The sequence below is a fragment of the Cervus elaphus genome, chromosome 21, assembly GCF_910594005.1.
Source record: "Cervus elaphus chromosome 21, mCerEla1.1, whole genome shotgun sequence".
In the NCBI taxonomy this organism is placed as follows: domain Eukaryota; kingdom Metazoa; phylum Chordata; class Mammalia; order Artiodactyla; family Cervidae; genus Cervus; species Cervus elaphus.
Window position 1 is genome coordinate 68,382,772 of NC_057835.1, and position 20,332 is coordinate 68,403,103.

A 20,332-nucleotide genomic window follows, 5' to 3' on the forward strand; every position below is an offset into this window, starting at 1 on the left:
CCCACTCTACTTTTCTGTCTCCATTCTATTCATCCCACTTACCTGTAAGTTAAAAGGACAGCCTACCCAGTATCTTTAGAAGAAGTCAATCCCATGCTTAAAAGCTTCAACGGCTCCTACAGCCTAGAACACCAACTCCAAAGTTGAACTTTGTGTCCAATGCCTTTTTACAAACTGACCCCAATTTCCCACCACTCTTCACTCACCTATTGCTCTAGATTTACAAAAGCGTCCTCCACTCCTCAAAGCCGTGGACTTCGCTGAGCTCCAATTTTGTCTTTTCTTCTCCTGTCTCCCACCCATTCAAGGCTTGGCTCAAATCTCTGTCCATGTGAAGCTACCAGTTCCTGACTGTGAGCTCTTTGATGGAAGGATCTGTGTCCTATCCCTTTTATTTGTTGACCATGAAGTGGGTGTTCAACATTTATTACTGAAGGAGAAGATCTCCTTGTGAGCCAAGTTGTGTAACACTGATGATACTGTTTTAATGAGGTAGCCTCCATTTGAGAGGCCGTCTCCATTTGAGACGGCCCTGCCCTGGGCTTATATGGATCCCATTCTTGAGTGGGAAGAAATTCACTGGGGCGCTAAGGATACCATTATTAAGCTTTTCCATAGCTGTTCTTCTCCAGGATAAATAGTAGCAACTTTTAAAGCTTCCATTTCCTTTACCAACACCACATTTCTTAGCTTTCTAAGGCATACAGGCCAATCAAATTAGATGTGGGAGCAGAACCTGAGCATGCTCCAGACAGAGGGGCCCCCTGAGATCCTTCCTCTCACAGCATTCACCTGCCACCCCTCCAGATTCTGTCAGACAGCGAGGAATTAGTTACGATGCTGAATGCCACTGGGCCAAGGTCTTGTCTATTTTTTACAAAGAAATGGTATATTTTCGCTAACTGGTAAAATAATAACAGCAATATTAATGTAGTCTAAGGATTGAAAAGGACTACAGAGTCTCCCCTATCACATCCAAACTAAAAGGTAGGATACCTTCCAAGTGATTCATTTTTAATAAATCTTACTTTATCTCATGATATATCTGGAATATCAATCTACGCAGTTATGTCTCTTTACACATACCAGTGGAAATGTCTATGTTAGCTGAATGAGATATAAAGATGCAAAGTGTTTTACTGAGACTTATCAATGTGTTCAAACCTTAAGAAAAGTTCTCAGCAATTCCCAGCTGCAAAAATATGTATCTGCCACAAGTGTTAAGGTAAAGCCAGACATTACATAACCCGCCACTAGAGGAAATAACCTATCTGAATAAAAAGGAGAGTACCATCCTCTAAAGATCATGAGAATGAGCCATAAATGTCCCCTTACTATAAATCTACTTTTAGATTTTAGGGAAAAAAAAAGGGAAAAAGCAAGAAAATCACAGTTTTACTTCTTTCATTGTTCTAGGTATATGCATCACTAAATATAATCATAAAATATCAAGACCAAAATTTGTTCAGAAAAAAAAGGCAAACAACCATCTATACATTAAAATGCAAACTAATAAAGTTTAATGTTGGGGAAAATATTTTCTCTAAGTTAATTTTTTTTCCAAGTTAATTTCTTGGACAGTTCCAGAAGCAGACATATTATTTCCTAAAGGGATTGAGGTATAATAGGAAATCTTTCCCAGGGCTGTAAGTTTCCTAAATAATTGTGTTCACAAAATAATTGTAGAGGAACAGAATCTAAAATGGGAGGAGGGAAGTTTGTGGAATGTTTTAAGATAAAAATTCCTCCTAGAAAAAATAAATCCCACCAAATTCTAATGCACTTGGGGCCACAGAAAAACCTGGCAGAGAGAGCCTTCAGCATATGTCAACATTTCCAATAATACTACATTCATCTTAATAAAACAGGCTCAGATAGTGCAGAAATAAAGTTATGTATTGGGTAAAGTTTTCACTTGGGTGGGTATAAATACTCTTCAAGAAGTATAGTAAAAGAATAATCTCTCCCATGCCTATTAAGGAAACTTTACATGGTTATATCTTGTCAATATTCTGGCAAACGCAAGAGCCCAAGGACAGCCCACAAAATCTAGAGTGAAAATAAATCCAAGGCCATTTGTGCTCAGTTCCGTGAACTGCACCTCAGCAGGCATTCCTGGATTCTTCCTCACCTCTGCCAACACCAGTAATGGCCCAGAGCAATGCTTCCAAAGCACACTTGAGTCATGGAAGATTCTCCCAACAAGTGTGTTTTAATGAATAATGAAACTACAAAGAGGGAGTTTCCCAAACTTATTTGACCGTAAGAGAAGATTCTTTGCAATGGGCTCTTCTTTCTAGATGTGGGCTAGTCCTGAGTTGGCTTTAGGCTTTCTCTGTCTCTGGCTCAACCCTTCAGGTTTCCCTCTCTTGGAAGTTTTTTGTATCCCTAACTCAGATATTCTGGATTGAACTTCCTGAGGCTTTTCCAAGGGAGGCTTGACCAGGGCCTGGGAGAATAAAACCCTTTTCCTGGATGGGTCCCCATCTCTAAGAGGCAACCCACTGCATTAGAAATGACTCCATGAAGCTCTAACTACACCAAAGCCTTGGCATGCATTTGGCTGTGTACACTTCTGGGCCTGGAAGGCTTGGTGACTCACGTGTGATTCTTCCTACTTCATACCTCTGCTCTGGAGTTCTTGTTAGCAGACTATTTATAGCGATGGCAATACCAAGAATTTTTTTTTTTTTTTAATTTTGAGGGTTTTTTCCTTAATAAAGTAACACAACCTTACTACTCAAAAATCTAATGGTATATATGTATAGGAGGTAAAAAGAGCACCTCTTGCAATTCTGCAAATCCTCCCTTCTCCCCACAATCCCGTAACTGTTAACTGTCAACAGTTTTCTCCTCATTTTTAATGATGCACAGTGCTGGAAGCTCTATAATCTGCTGGGAATCCTTCATTGTGCCCTCCTTTGCTTCAGGAACTTCTATTTATCTTAAGAAAGCTCAAATACCACCTTTGTGAAGGTGCCTTGACCCAGACAAGCCATGCTGGTCCCCTCCTCTTTACCAGCTGCCTGAAGTAATTTGCACATATTTCAATTAAACGGTTTATAACAATTTAATTGCAATTTTTAAACTAAATGTTTCTCTTACTTCAAAGACTTCAAGGATCGAGTCTCATTTCTCTTTGTTGCAAGGTATCTGGCACACTGACATTCAATCAGTATAGTAAATATTTGTTGACTCAATGAAATATAAATAAAATATTTTCTAACACACAGACTTCAAACTGTATAAAAAGTACAGTCAGGATGCTCATGTTAAAATTTCTCTAAAAAGATGTTTCACATATATCCAACATTTCAACAACCAGGTAGTACTGTAAACTATTTTTTCCCTTTGTTTAGACCTGAAAATTAAAAATTCTAACTTAATGGAAAATGGTAAAGTTGGAAGAATTTGGGGATGGATGGTGGTCTATTATTCAAGTGCCAAATGAACATTTTGAAGCATAACTTCTTTGGCCATAGGCTTTGTCCACTGACACCAGAACATTCCAGGAAATGACATTTCAAATAAACATTGAGTTTCAAGTCCAGTAAACCACAAACACAAAAAAGTATTCAATAGCATTTCACAGCAAATAGCCTTCTGTTGACAGTTACTCAGAAATGACTGATTACATTTGCAAAGTACAAATATCTCTTCTCTTAGATTAATTGAATCTGGTTTTAGCTGATGGCTTGGGCAAAAGAGTGAATCTATAAAAGTAGTGAGAGAAGGGAATAAAGGAGAAGAGACATGAAGAATGAATCTTAGAACAATATGCCTAAATATCAGAAAGTCCCACTAGAGCAACACTTCAAATTAACAAGCCCCACTGAGGGACTTTGACATGCATTCTGCATGACATATTGTCCAAGGGACAGCAGCCAAAAGAAGTCTCACTTTTCTTGGAAAAACAGATTGCCATAGAGCTTTCATATTTCACCAACTAAATAGCCTGGACTCAATGTAATTAAGTAACATAATTATGAACCCATTTCTTGGCCTCTAGCCCAAAGTGCTAGCTCTTATTCAAGTAAATCAGTAATTTTCATCTAGAAGGCATCAGTCACATGTTAGACCTAGTTCTTCATATTAAAACACATAGGCATCTACAAACAAATCCACAGTCTAATTTTAATATTAAAATTAAAGAGTAAGAATCAGTAGGTGCAATTGCAGAGTATGAGATATAGTATGGATTCTGGGCATTCAACTTAAGCAGAAAGTGGAAGCAGGAAATGACCAGGAGAGATCTAGACTCTTGAAAATTTAGTATGAAAGTGGAAAACAGGGTGAGGGTCAGTGGATTTCCATAATACAATGGATGGTGACTTTAATAGTAAACGAAAAGGATATTTCGGGATATCATAGAATCTGGCCCTAGAGTTACAATTAACATATTAAGTTAGGAGGCAAAGCAATCACTAAGCAGATGAGAGGTTAAAGACAAAAAAAAAAAAAATCCCTTAAGTAAAAAATACAGTACTGTCAGATCATGCTTATTAAATAATAAAAGTTAATTTATTTTTTGGGGGTATGGGTTAGGCTCTGTTTTAAGCACATTATATAAATAGATTATTTAATTTTCAGAGCACCCTTGTGAGATAGGAACTATTATTATTTCCATCTCACAGATAAGAAAATAAGCACAGATAGGGAAAGTAACTTACTTAAGGCCACATGTTCGTGAGTTGCCGAGATGGGATTTGAACCCAGGCAGTCTGGCCTCATAGTGCTGTTTTAACAGTATAGCATGCTGCCTCTTAACACCTACTCAAAAGAAATGTTACTCTTTAGAGTTGTATTCATATGTTTACATAGGTTTTCAGAAATCTATAGAAGAGTTAAGTCCTGAATTGAAGGAGACTTACTACTACTTTCAAAAGCAAATGAAGTCAGTGTAGTTTCAAAGCTGGAGAAAGATAACTCAATTCACCATTGCATGCATTTATTCACGCAACTGAATTCAACTCAATTAACAGTGATTTAGGGTCCCATGATGAAAGAAGTAAGATTCAAAGCCTAGAAAAGACACTAATAGGAGATGGCAAGAGTGAACATCGACATTTTAGTAATCAGTGAACTAAAATGGATAGCAATGGGCAAATTTAATTCAGATGACCATTATGTCTACTGCTGTGGGCAAGAATCCCTTAGAAGAAATGGAAAAGCCCTCACACGCAACAGAAGAGTCTGAAATGCAGTACTTAGGTGCAATCTCAAAAACAACAGTATGATCTCAGTTCACTTCCAAGGCAAACTATTCAACATCACAGAATCCAAGTCTATGCCTCCACCACTGAGTCCAAAGAAGCTGAAGTTGAACAGTTCTATGAAGACCTACAAGACCTTCTACCACTAACACCAAAAAAAGATGTCCTTTTCATCATAGTGGACTGCAATGCAAAAGTAGGAAGTCATGAGATATCTGCAGTACCAAGCAAGTTTGGTCTTAGAGTACAAAATCAAGTAGGACAAAGGCTAACAGAGTTTTGCCAAAAGAACACACTGTTGTAGCAAACACCCTCTTCCAACTACACAAGGGATGACTCTACACATGAACATTATAAGTGATCAATACCAAAATCAGATTGATTATATTCTTTGCAGCTGAAGATGGAGAAGCTCTATACAGTCAGCAAAAACAAAACCTGGAGCTGACTGTGACTGTGGCTCAGATCATGAGTTCCTTGTTGCAAAATTCAGACTTAAACTGAAGTAAGTAGGGAAAACCACTAGGCCATTCAGGTATGACCAAAATCAAATCCCTTATAATTATACAGTGGAAGTGACAAATAGATTCAAAGGATTAGATCTGATGGAGTGCCTGAAGAACTATGGATGGGAAGTTCATAACATTGTACAGGGGCAGTGACCAAAATCATTTCAAAGAAAGAGAAAAGCAAGAAGGTAAAATGGTTGTCTGAGGAGGCCTCACGAATAGCTGAGAAAAGAAGGGAAGCAAAAGGCAAAGGAGAAAGGGAAAGATACATCCAACTGAATTTAGAGTTCCAAAGAATAGCAAGGAGAGATAAGAAAGCCCTTTTAAGAGTACAATGCAAAGAGATAGAGGAAAACAGGAGAATGGAAAAGACTAGAGATCTCTTCAAGAAAATTAGACATACCAAGGGAACATTTCATGTAAAGATGGGCACAATAAAGGACAGGAATGGTATGGACCTAACAGAAGCAGAAGGGATTAAGAAGAGGTGGCAAGAATACACAGAAGAACTATACAAAAAAGGTCTTCATGACCCAGATAACCATGATGGTGTGGTCACTCACCTAGAGTCAGACATCCTGGTATGTGAGGTCAAGTGGGCATTAGAAAGTATTACTACAAACAAAGCTAGTGGAGGTGATGAAATTCCAGCTGGACTATTTCAAATCCTAAAAGATGATGCTGCTGTGAAAGGGCTTCACTCATTATGCCAGGAAATTTGGAAAACTCAGCAGTGATCATAGGAAAAGGTCAGTTTTCATTCCAATCCAAAAGAAGGGCAATGCCAAAGAATGTCCAAACTACCATAAAATTGCGCTACTTTCACATGCTAGCAAGGTAATGCTCAAAATCCTTCAAGCTAGGCTTTAACAGTACATGAACTCAGAACTTCCAGATGTACAAGGTGGATTTAGAAAAGGCAGAGGAACCAGAGATCAAATTGCAAACATCCGCTGGATCAAAGAAAAAGCAAGAAAATTCCAGAAAAACATCTAGTTTTGCTTCATTGACTAAGCTAAAGCCTTTGACTGTGTGGCTCATAACAAATTATGCAAAATTCTTAAACAGAAGACAATACGAGGGAAAGGAGCCAAGATGGCGGAGGAGTAGGACGGGGAGACCACTTTCTCTCCTACAAATTCATCAAAAGAATAACTGAATGCAGAGCAAACTTCACAAAACAACTTCTGATCGCTAGCTGAGGTCATCAGGCGCCCAGAAAAGCAGACCATTGTCTTCGAAAGGAGGTAGGACAAAATATAAAAGATAAAAAGTGAGACAAACGAGCTAAGGACAGAGACCCGTCCCGGGAAGGGAGTCTTAGGCGGCCTTGCTTGGGCTAGGGTCCGGGCCTGAGTGCCCTGAGGACAATTGGAGGGAGCTTCTGTGAGGTGCCAACTTGAACTGTGGGAGACCAAAAGAGAGAGAGAAAATTAACCGGCCCGAACACACTGCCGGCCGTTCGCAGAACAAAGAGACCGAGAAAATCCAGAGAAGAGCTCGCAGGCTGCGGACCGGCCCAGCCCCGCCGGAGGCAGGAGGCAGGGGGGAGGGGAAGGTCGCGGCGAGACACAGGGCGCAGGCACCCGACCGGCGCTGGCGGGGACTGGGGCTGGGGACGCGGAGGGCGGAAGGCGCGCGCACCCGACTGGCGCCAGCGGAAACTGAGACTGGGTCCGCGGAAGGGAGTGAGTGCGCCACACCTGGGGATAGCGCGCCCATCAAGCCCCTGGCTGCCTGGGCCGCTCTGACGGGGAAGGCACAGAGAGCAGGCGCAGCTTTTCACTCCGCGCTTTTGTGGAACACCCGAGGGCTGGAACCTCGCGCAGCGAGGGCCGCGCTCCATATAGAACAGCCGGGAGCCTGAGCAGCGCAGACGGAGAAAGCAGCGTCAGCCCCTCCCGGCAGCGCCAGCCCGCCCCCGCAGGGCCAGCCCCTCCCCGCAGCGTCAGCCCCGCCCCACAGCACCAGCCCATCCCCGCAGCGTCAGCCCCTCCCAGCAGCGCAACGGAACTAGCTACCTGAATAAGAGTCCACCTCCGCCCGCCTGTGTCAGGGCGGAAATGAGGCTCTGAAGAGACCGGCAAACAGAAGCCAAATAAACAAAGGGAACCGCTTCAGAAGGGACTGGTGCAACAGATTAAAATCCCTGTAGAAAACACCGACTTCACCGGAAGGGCCCTGTAGATATCGAGAAGTGTAAGCTGGAACGAGGAGCTATCTGAAACTGAGCCGAACCCACACTGACCGCAACAGCTCCAGAGAAATTCCTAGATATATTTTTACTTTTTTTTTTTCTAAGTAAGGAAAAAAAAAATTTTTTTTTTCTTTTTATATTTTTTCTTTTTTATTTTTTCTCTTTTATTTTCCTTTAAAATTCCCTGTTACTCCCCCATTACTCCTTAACTTTCATTTTCATAGATTTTTACGATTTTTTTAATTAGGGGAAAAAAAATTTTCTTTTTCTTTCTTTCTTTTTGTTTTTTTTTTCTTTTTTTTCTTTTTCTTTTTTCTTTTTTTTTTCTTTCCGTTTTCTCTTTTATTTTCTATTTTTCTTTTTCTCTTATTTCTTTTAAAGTCCTGTAGTACTCCTCTACTACTCTTCATTTTCATTTTCACTACACTATAAACTTACAAAAAAAAAAAAAAAGAGAAGCCCTGTCTTTAAACCGAAGATTATTCTCTCCCAATCTTGACTCTCTGTTTTCTACCTCAGAACACCTCTATTTCCTCCTTTCCCCTTCTCTTCCCAATCCAATTCTGTGAATCTTTGTAGGTGACTGGGCTACGGAGAACACTCTGGGAACAGACAGCTGCGTAGATCTGTCTCTCTCCTCTTGAGTCCCCCTTTTTCTCCTCCTGCTCATCTCTATCTCCCTCCTCCCTTTTCTCCTGTTCATGTAACTCTGTGAACCTCTCTGGGTGTCCCTAACGGGGGAGAATCTTTTAGCCATTAACCTAGAAGTTTTATTATCAGTGCTGTATAGTTGGAGAAGTCCCGAGACTGCAGGAAGAATAAAACTGAAATCCAGAGGCAGGAAACTTAAGCCCAAAACCTGAGAACACCAGAAAACTCCTGACTACATGGAACTTTAAGTAATAAGTGACCGTCCAAAAGCCTCCATACCTACATGGAAACCAACCACCACCCAAGAGCCAATAAGTTTTAGAGCAAGACATACCACGCAAATTCTCCAGCAACACAGGAACATAGCCCCGAATGTCAACATACAGGCTGCCCAAGGTCACACCTAACACATAGACCCATCTCAAAACTCATACTGGGCACTCCATTGCTCTCCAAAGAGAAGAAATCAAGTTCCACTCACCAGTACACTGACGCAAGCTTCCCTAACCAGGAAACCTTGACAAGCCAATCGTCTAACCCCACCCACTGGGTAAATCCTCCACAATAAAAAGGAACCACAGACCTCCAGAATACAGAAAGTCCACTCCAGACACAGCAATCTAAACAAGATGAAAAGGCAAAGAAATACCCAACAGGTAAAGGAACATGAAAAATGCCCACCAAGTCAAACAAAAGAGGAGGAGATAGGGAATCTACCTGAAAAAGAATTTAGAATAATGATAATAAAAATGATCCAAAATCTTGAAAACAAAATGGAGTTACAGATAAATAGCCTGGAGACAAAGATTGAAAAGATACAAGAATTGTTTAATAAAGACCTAGAAGAAATAAAAAAGAGTCAATTAAAAATGAACAATGCAATGAATGAGATCAAAAACACTTTGGAGGGAACCAAGAGTAGAATAACGGAGGCAGAAGATAGGATAAGTGAGGTAGAAGATAAAATGGTGGAAATAAATGAAGCAGAGAGGAAAAAAGAAAAAAGGATCAAAAGAAATGAGGACAACCTCAGGGACCTCTGGGACAATGTGAAACGCCCCAACATTCGAATCATAGGAGTCCCAGAAGAAGAAGACAAAAAGAAAGGCCATGAGAAAATACTCGAGGAGATAATAGCTGAAAACTTCCCGAAAATGGGGAAGGAAATAGCCACCCAAGTCCAAGAAACCCAGAGAGTCCCAAACAGGATAAACCCAAGGCGAAACACCCCAAGACACATATTAATCAAACTAACAAAGATCAAACACAAAGAACAAATATTAAAAGCAGCAAGGGAAAAACAACAAATAACACACAAAGGGATTCCCATAAGGATAACAGCTGATCTATCAATAGAAACCCTTCAGGCCAGAAGGGAATGGCAGGACGTACTGAAAGTAATGAAAGAGAATAACCTACAACCTAGATTACTGTATCCAGCAAGGATCTCATTCAGATATGAAGGAGAACTCAAAAGCTTTACAGATAAGCAAAAGCTGAGAGAATTCAGCACCACCAAACCAGCTCTTCAACAAATGCTAAAGGATCTTCTCTAGACAGGAAATGCAGAAAGGTTGTATAAACGTGAACCCAAAACAACAAAGTAAATGGCAACGGGACCACACCTATCAATAATTACCTTAAATGTAAATGGGTTGAATGCCCCAACCAAAAGACAAAGATTGGCTGAATGGATACAAAAACAAGACCCCCATATATGCTGTCTACAAGAGACCCACCTCAAAACAAGAGACACATACAGACTAAAAGTGAAGGGCTGGAAAAAAATATTTCATGCAAATGGAGACCAAAAGAAAGCAGGAGTCGCAATACTCATATCAGATAAAATAGACTTTCAAATAAAAGCTGTGAAAAGAGACAAGAAGGACACTACATAATGATCAAAGGATCAATCCAAGAAGAAGATATAACGATTATAAATATATATGCACCCAACATAGGAGCACCGCAATATGTACGGCAAACACTAACGAGTATGAAAGAGGAAATTAATAGTAACACAATAATAGTGGGAGACTTTAATACCCCACTCACAACTATGGATAGATCAACTAAACAGAAAATTAACAAGGAAACACAAACTTTAAATGACACAATGGACCAGCTAGACCTAATTGATATCTATAGGACATTTCACCCCAAAACAATCAACTTCACCTTTTTCTCAAGTGCACACGGAACCTTCTCCAGAATAGATCACATCCTGGGCCATAAATCTAGTCTTGGAAAATTCAAAAAAATTGAAATCATTCCAGTCATCTTTTCTGACCACAGTGCAGTAAGATTAGATCTCAATTACAGGAAAAAAATTGTTAAAAATTCAAACATATGGAGGCTAAATAACACGCTTCTGAATAACCAACAAATCATAGAAGAAATCAAAAAAGAAATCAAAATATGTATAGAAATGAATGAAAATGAAAACACAACAACCCAAAACCTATGGGACACTGTAAAAGCAGTGCTAAGGGGAAGGTTCATAGCATTACAGGCTTACATCAAGAAACAAGAAAAAAGCCAAATAAATAACCTAACTCTACACCTAAAGCAATTAGAGAAGGAAGAAATGAAGAACCCCAGGGTTAGCAGAAGGAAAGAAATCTTAAAAATCAAGGCAGAAATAAATGCAATAGAAACTAAAGAGACCATAGCAAAAATCAACAAAGCTAAAAGCTGGTTTTTTGAAAAAATAAACAAAATTGACAAACCATTAACAAGACTCATTAAGAAACAAAGGGAGAAGAACCAAATCAACAAAATTAGAAATGAAAATGGAGAGATCACAACAGACAACACTGAAATACAAAGGATCATAAGAGACTACTACCAGCAGCTCTATGCCAATAAAATGGACAACTTGGATGAAATGGACAAATTCTTAGAAAAGTATAACTTTCCAAAACTGAACCAGGAAGAAATAGAAGATCTTAACAGACCCATCACAGGCAAGGAAATCGAAACTGTAATCAAAAATCTTCCAGCAAACAAAAGCCCAGGACCAGATGGCTTCACAGCTGAATTCTACCAAAAATTTAGAGAAGAGCTAACACCTATCTTACTCAAACTCTTCCAGAATATTGCAGAAGAAGGTAAACTTCCAAACTCATTCTATGAGGCCACCATCACCCTAATTCCAAAATCAGACAAAGATGCCACAAAAAAAGAAAACTACAGGCCAATATCACTGATGAACATAGATGCAAAAATCCTTAACAAAATTCTAGCAAACAGAATCCAACAACATATTAAAAAAATCATACACCACGACCAAGTGGGCTTTATCCCAGGAATGCAAGGATTCTTTAATATCCGCAAATCAATCAATGTAATACACCACATTAACAAATTGAAAGATAAAAACCATATGGTTATCTCAATAGATGCAGAGAAAGCCTTTGACAAAATTCAACACTCATTTATGATTAAAACTCTCCAAAAAGCAGGAATAGAAGGAACATACCTCAACATAATAAAAGCTATATATGACAAACCCACAGCAAGCATCACCCTCAATGGTGAAAAATTGAAAGCATTTCCCCTGAAATCAGGAACAAGACAAGGGTGCCCACTCTCACCACTACTGTTCAACATAGTGTTGGAAGTTTTGGCCACAGCAATCAGAGCAGAAAAAGAAGTAAAAGGAATCCAGATAGGAAAAGAAGAAGTGAAACTCTCACTGTTTGCAGATGACATGATCCTCTACATAGAAAACCCTAAAGACTCTACCAGAAAATTACTAGAGCTAATCAACAAATATAGTAAAGTTGCAGGATATAAAATTAACACACAGAAATCCCTTGCATTCCTATATACTAACAATGAAAAAACAGAAAGAGAAATTAAGGAAACAATACCATTCACCATTGCAACAAAAAGAATAAAATACTTAGGAGTATATCTACCTAAAGAAACAAAAGACCTATACATAGAAAACTATAAAACACTGATGAAAGAAATCAAAGAGGACACAAACAGATGGAGAAACATACCGTGTTCATGGATTGGAAGAATCAATATTGTCAAAATGGCTATTCTACCCAAAGCAATCTATAGATTCAATGCAATCCCTATCAAGCTACCAACGGTATTTTTCACAGAACTAGACCAAAGAATTTCACAATTTGTATGGAAATACAAAAAACCTCGAATAGCCAAAGTAATCTTGAAAAAGAAGAATGGAACTGGAGGAATCAACCTGCCTGACTTCAGACTCTACTACAAAGCCACAGTCATCAAGACAGTGTGGTACTGGCACAAAGACAGAAATTTAGATCAATGGAACAGAATAGAAAGCCCAGAGATAAATCCACGAACCTATGGACACCTTATCTTTGACAAAGGAGGCAAGGATATACAATGGAAAAAAGACAACCTCTTTAACAAGTGGTGCTTGGAAAACTGGTCAACCACTTGTAAACAAATGAAACTAGAACACTTTCTAACACCATACACAAAAATAAACTCAAAATGGATTAAAGATCTAAATGTAAGACCAGAAACTATAAAACTCCTAGAGGAGAACATAGGCAAAACACTCTCCGACATAAATCACAGCAAGATCCTCTATGACCCACCTCCCAGAATATTGGAAATAAAAGCAAAACTAAACAAATGGGATCTAATGAAACTTAAAAGCTTTTGCACTACAAAGGAAACTATAAGTAAGGTGAAAAGACAGCCGTCAGATTGGGAGAAAATAATAGCAAATGAAGAAACAGACAAAGGATTAATCTCAAAAATATACAAGCAACTCCTGCAGCTCAATTCCAGAAAAATAAATGACCCAATCAAAAAATGGGCCAGAGAACTAAACAGACATTTCTCCAAAGAAGACATACAGATGGCTAACAAACACATGAAAAGGTGCTCAACATCACTCATTATTAGAGAAATGCAAATCAAAACCACAATGAGGTACCATTACACACCAGTCAGGATGGCTGCTATCCAAAAGTCTACAAGCAATAAATGCTGGAGAGGCTGTGGAGAAAAGGGAACCCTCTTACACTGTTGGTGGGAATGCAAACTAGTACAGCCACTATGGAGAACAGTGTGGAGATTTCTTAAAAAACTGGAAATAGACCTGCCATATGACCCAGCAATCCCACTCCTGGGCATACACACCGAGGAAACCAGATCTGAAAGAGACACGTGCACCCCAATGTTCATCGCAGCACTGTTTATAATAGCCAGGACATGGAAGCAACCTAGATGCCCATCAGCAGATGAATGGATAAGGAAGCTGTGGTACATATACACCATGGAATATTACTCAGCCATCAAAAAGAATTCATTTGAACCAGTCCTAATGAGATGGATGAAACTGGAGCCCCTTATACAGAGTGAAGTAAGCCAGAAAGAGAAAGAACATTACAGCATACTAACACATATATATGGAATTTAGAAAGATGGTAACGATAACCCTATATGCAAAACAGAAAAAGAGACACAGAAATACAGAACAGACTTTTGAACTCTGTGGGAGAAGGTGAGGGTGGGATGTTTCAAAAGAACAGCATGTATACTATCTATGGTGAAACAGATCACCAGCCCAGGTGGGATGCATGAGACAAGTGCTCGGGCCTGGTACACTGGGAAGACCCAGAGGAATCGGGTGGAGAGGGAGGTGGGAGGGGGGATCGGGATGGGGAATAAGTGTAAATCTATGGCTGATTCATATCAATGTATGACAAAACCCACTGAAATGTTGTGAAGTAATTAGCCTCCAACTAATAAAAAAATTAAAAAAAAAAAAAAAAAGCTCAACATTCAGAAAAAAAAAAAAAAAAAAGAAAATACGAGACCACCTTATCTGCCTCCTGAGGAATCTGTATGCAGGTCAGGAAGCAACTGTTAGAATCCACCATGAAACAATGGACTGGTTTAAAATTAGGAAAGGAGTACATCAAGGCTATATACTGTCACCTTGCTTATTTAATTTTATGCAGAGTACAGCATGTGAAATGCTGGGCTGGATGAATCACAAGCAGGAATCAAGAATGCAGGGAGAAATATCAAAACCTCAGATATGCAGATGATAACAGTCTAATGGCAGAAAGTGAAGAGGAACTGATGATCCTCTTGATGAAGGTGAAAGAGGAGAGTGAAAAAGCTGGCTTAAAATTCAACATTCAAAAAATTAATATCATGGCATCTGGTCCCATCACTTCATGGCAAATAGACGGGGAAAAATGGAAACAGTTGCAGCTTTTATTGTCTTGGGCTCCAAAATCACTGTAGATGGCGATTGTGGCCATGACATTAAAAGATGTTTGCTCCTTGGAAGAAAAGCTATGACAAACCTAGACAGCATATTAAAAAGCAGAGACATCACTTTGCTGATGAAGGTCCATACAGTCAAAGCTATACCATTTCCAGTAGTCATGTACAGATGTAAGAGTTGGACCATAAAGAAGGCTGAGCCCTGAAGAATTGATGCTTTCGAAATGTAGTGCTGGAGAAGACTCTTGAGAGTCCCTTGGACAGCAAGATTAAACCAGTCAATCCTATTGGAAATCAACCCTGAATATTCATTGTGAGGACAGATGCTAAAGCTCCAGTACTTTGGCCACCTGATGGGAAAAGTTGATTCACTGGAAAAGATCCTGATGCTGGGAAAGACTGAGGGAAGAAGGAGAAAGGAGAGACAGAGGATGAGGTGGTTGGGTGGCATCACTGACTCAATGGACATGAATCTGAGCAAACTCCGGGAGATTGTGAAGGACAAGGAAAGACTGACGTGCTGCAGTCCATGGAGTCACAACGAGAATGACATGACTGAGTGACTGCACAACAACAAGAGCAGGTAAAATACTCTGGAAGCTAACAGTTGAAGAGAGATGAAGAAAAATGAATCCAGAGAGTTCAAACGACCTGCCCCAGGCCAAAAAAGTCGTTTGTGGCACAGAGTGACCTAAAAATCTAATTGAGATGGGTCTAGTTCTCTTTTTACACTACCATTGTGCCTTTGGTCAAGCTGGTTGGAACACACTGAATTAAAATTAATTTCCAAAATAAATATCTGTGCCTATGGAGAGGAAAATTTTTGATAGGTGCCTGCCTCATCTCTTGAACCCACTTTATTCTGGAATGAAATTAAGGGCAGATAGCCAAAGAGATATTTTTTTAAGGAAGAAGAGGAAAGAATTCACATGTAGAGTTTCCCAGATCTTCTCTGAAGGAATGAGTGTTTCTGTTTTCATTTGCTGGACAATTTATCTTTCAAACATTACTCAATTCTAAAAGCAGACTTGATATTATATCTTTATTGATAACTATGAATGTAGGTGCATATGTATGTCTTCAGTTATATTCTAAGGGTCTTAAGAACAGAGAGTATGTAGTGTGCTCAGCTTTTACAGGATGCTTTCACATAGTAGGTGCTTAGTATGGTAATGATGTTTAAAGTATAAGTATATACAATATAAAGTTACTAATTAGCTTGTTTTTTTTTTTTTTTAAATGACCTTGTATTCAGGTGTCCTAGAGTTCTTTAATTAGCCTATTTTAGTGGAGCAATTTTACATGCCACCCTTTCCCCCCGCAGCCCACCGGGGAACATTTGGCAACGTCTGGAGACATTTTTCACTGTCACGACTTGGGTGTGGAGGGAGTTGTGTTACTGGCATCTAGGAGGAATGCAGCTAAACATCCCAATGCACAGGACAGACCTCACGGCAGAGCAAACCACTGAATTTAGAATGCATGAAAAACAAGGTCCTAATGTATAGCACAGAGAACTGTATTCGATGAAATAATTAAACCTGTGATTAAACCATATTGGAAAAGAATACAAAAGAAGAACGCACATATATGTATAACTGAGTCACTTTGCTGTATACCAGAGATTGGTACCACATTGTAAATAAACTATATTTCAATTAAAAAAAAAACAGTTATCCGGCCTCAAACAGCAGCAATGCCAGGGTTGCTAGACATTGGCCTATTTAGAAGTAAAGAAATTGCACAGTCACCTTTCCATTTTTCCATTTTTAAAACACAAGTAAGACAAAAATCAAAATTATACACTAAAGATTTGCCCCAACCAAGACAATTTAAGTAGTCTATTGTTAAGATGAACAACAGCATACCTGTGGCTGATTCATGTTGATGTATGGCAAAAACCATCACAATATTGTAAGATAACTATCCTCCAATTAAAATAAATTAATTAATTAAAAAAAACACAGGAATCCAGTCCAAAAAAAAAAAGATAATCATTTAAAGAGCTGATTTAGGGTTAGAAGGGTTCATTAAAAGTCAGAGGCAAAGCTTAGATCTAAACACATGGGTATTTAAGAAAGCAGTGGAATGCCTTCACCAAAGGGAGTGCTCTGATCTCTATGACATCTGAAACTCCACAGTCACAATAGGAAACATTCTGCTGATGAAGCATTTCCCAAACCACCACTGGTCTGATTCAGACATGGAATTCTCATTTCAGATTGTTTGATTTACTTCTAACATCACCCAAAATCCACCTCTTGACCAGCACACAAAGAGGAAATGTATGTTTTTTGCTTGCAAGTAGGGTCATCAAAAAAAACTGTTTTCACAATTAGTCCTAGCTTTGTATGCCTATCTATCTTCCCCCATGTCTAGGTTAACAGGCAAGGTCCAGTTTTTCATCCTGGATTCCTCACTGTGGCAAAAAGAATCATTCCTCCAGGCCTACTCTGTTCTCCTTGACTTCGGATATGGAAAGATGAGTGCAGCAAAGCTATCCGAGCAGCTTGATGATGTCTTTAAACAAGGAAAAGGAAGTGGGGGAGCTACTGATTTTTCTTTCCACTTGTTTATGGTTTCCTTACATAGTCTCTAGCTGATGTGGTTGCATTTGCTGCAGTTTTATTAGCTTGTTCATTTTCCCCAGTGGCTGATTATATTTGATACTTTGGCTGTCTGGTGGACACTTGAATAAAAATTTCTTTCTTTAAGGGGACAAATTAGTTCTTTTCTGGGAATCAACTGACAAAAAACATACAGACCTCAGGAGAATCTTTGAACATTCCACAGCAACTAATCTGCTGAGCATTTTGTGTGTTGAGTTAAACATCACCACTGACAACCTCACACATTGGTTAACTACTCTCTAAATATTTACCAAGATCTTTAATAACCGAGAGGGCTTCCCATGATATAAAGGCTCCACCACCATCATCCAAGGCACCCTGCCCGACATCCCAGCTGTCCAGATGTCCACTGACTAGTACAACCTAGAACAAATAATAAAAAGAGAAAAAAATAAAAACCAAGCAGAAATGACATCAAAGAAGAAGCATTCACAGGCATGCCAAATACAGAAAAGAAGCTTTATATTTTCTTTTCTATTTTTACTTCTTAAAAGAACTGTGTCATTGCTAATGGAAAACTTGGTATAGAGGCATTACATAAGGGGTATAAGGTCATCTTAATAGGAATAAAACTTCTCACCTTGTACCTCTATTAATATAATTTTGAATACTAAAGAAGAATTATTTATTATTGATGAATGTTTGACAACTTTATTATATGGCTTGAAACCTAAATGACACGCAAATAGAGCTCAAAACTTCAACCATATTCTCAGTTGTCCCAAATTCTAGCAGACAAATAACAAACATGTGTTGAATTGAATTTAAATGAAAAAGCAAGAACAATTAATTTGTTTTTAATTATTGTGTTTGTGCATTATAAATCATCTAGTGTTGAATAAATATGCTGGTATTACAAACTAGAGTCTAATTAAACAGAATAACTTTTAAGAAATATCTCAATTTACATGCTAAATAAATTTATAGATTATATTATAAATTTTACACCATCATAGACTTAAATTATTTTCTGAGAATCATTAATAATTATCTCTAGGAAAATATAAAAATATCTCAGTAAAACTGAATTTCATAGATATATTTTAAACAAGTTAAAAACCAAGTGAAATGATGCTGGGCTAACAGGATATCTACATGGAAATTATGTATTGATCTCTGGATTATACAATATATGAATAGCAAGTCAGATGAATTACAAATTTAAATAAAGATGTTGGAGGAAAGCAGAGGACAGCTTTGTCAACTTAGAGTATTCAAAGATTTCTTAAACTGGATAAGAAAAGTGCAAACTATAAAATGAAAAAATAAAAAAATTGGACTTTAAAAATATTAGGAATATTTGTTCATCCAAAGATCCCATTACAAGAGTGAAAAGGCAACCCACAGAGGAGAAAACATTTATATAACATTTTCAACAAAGCCCCATATTCTGATTATATAAAGAACCCCTATGAAACAGTAACAAAAAGGAGAGTAAAATGATAGAAAAATGGGAAAAAAAACTTGAACAGACAATTCTCAAAGACAGATGCACAAATCACTAATGAAAGTCACTCAGGTTCATTATCAACAAGGAGATATATATTAAATCACAGTACATAGCCACTGGAATAGCTAAAATGAAAAAGATAGAAAATATTAGTGAGGAGGTGGAATAACTAGAACTCTCCTATATTGAGTGTGAGTATAAATACTAGTCAAGTCTGTGGTTGACTAGTCTGGTCAACCATATCTAGTCAAATCCATCTAGTCAAGGCTACGGTTTTTCCAGTAGTCATGTACGGATGTGAGAGTTGGACTGTAAAGAAAGCTGAGCACCAAAGAATTGATGCTTTGGTGGAAAAACCACCGGAAAAAAACAAAAAACAAAAAACATAGCTTTGGAAAAACCATAGCTTTGACCATATGGACCTTTGTCAACAAAGTGATGTCCCTGCTTTTTAATACACTGTCTAGGTTTCTCATAGCTTTTCTTCCAAGGAGCAAGAACCTTTAATTTCATGACTGCAGTCTGTCTGTGGTGATTTTGGAGCCTAATAAAGTAAAATCTGTCACTGTTTTCACATTTTTCCCCTTCTGTTTGCCGTGAAGTGATGGGACTGGATGCCACAATCTTAGTTTTTTGAATGCTGAGTTTTAAGTCAGTTTTTCAGTCTCCTCTTTCACCCTCATCAAGAGGCTCTTTAGTTCCTCTTTGCTTTTTGCCATTAGAGTGGTATCATCTACATATCTGCGGCTGTGGACATTTTTTTCCCAGCAATCTTGATTCCAGCTTGAGAATTTTACACTTCAATACTGAGAATGCTGCTGTTGCTGCTGCTAAGTCGCTTCAGTCGTGTCCGACTCTGTGCGACCCCATAGACGGCAGCCCACCAGGCTCCCCCATCCCTGGGATTCTCCAGGCAAGAACACTGGAGAGGGTTGCCATTTCCTTCTCCAATGCATGAAAGTGAAAAGTGAAAGTGAAGCTACTCAGTCGTGTCTGACTCTTAGCGACCCCATGAACTGCAGTCTATGGGGCTCCTCGGTCCATGGGATTTTCCAGGCAAGAGTACTGGAGTGGGGTGCCATTGCTTTCTCCCAATACTGAGAATATTACACTTCAATAAAAAGCTTAAAAAACCAAGTTCAACAGTCTGATCCTATGAACAGCATACGGTAAATAAGCAAACCAAACTTGAACAAATCTTCTTGATGATCAACATGAAAGTGCCCCAGGACTCTGGGAAAGCAGGATTTGGGGTTTCAAATGTCAGAGTGACCCATAGCACGGCCACCTTCCCTGAGCAGCTGCAGGATCTCCCATTGACTCTGTGTATGCAGACAGTCCTGACTTACTATGACTTCACTGTAGTCACAAACAAGTACAATGCCCCAGACTAACAAATGGCCATGTAATGAACCCAAATGGATTGCTTCTAAGGAAAA

General features: G+C 38.8%; 1 protein-coding gene across 6 annotated transcripts in view; it reads right to left on the bottom strand.

The window, feature by feature from the left end:
• Positions 1–20,332, bottom strand: part of CPQ (carboxypeptidase Q) — a 529,074-nt gene that overhangs the window by 165,245 nt on the left and 343,497 nt on the right. For all 6 annotated transcript variants that reach the window (XM_043879137.1, XM_043879138.1, XM_043879135.1 and 3 more), the window contains one exon: positions 17,695–17,806. In XM_043879137.1, the coding sequence (XP_043735072.1) occupies positions 17,695–17,806 (112 nt within the window). The remainder of the gene's footprint in view (positions 1–17,694; positions 17,807–20,332) is intronic.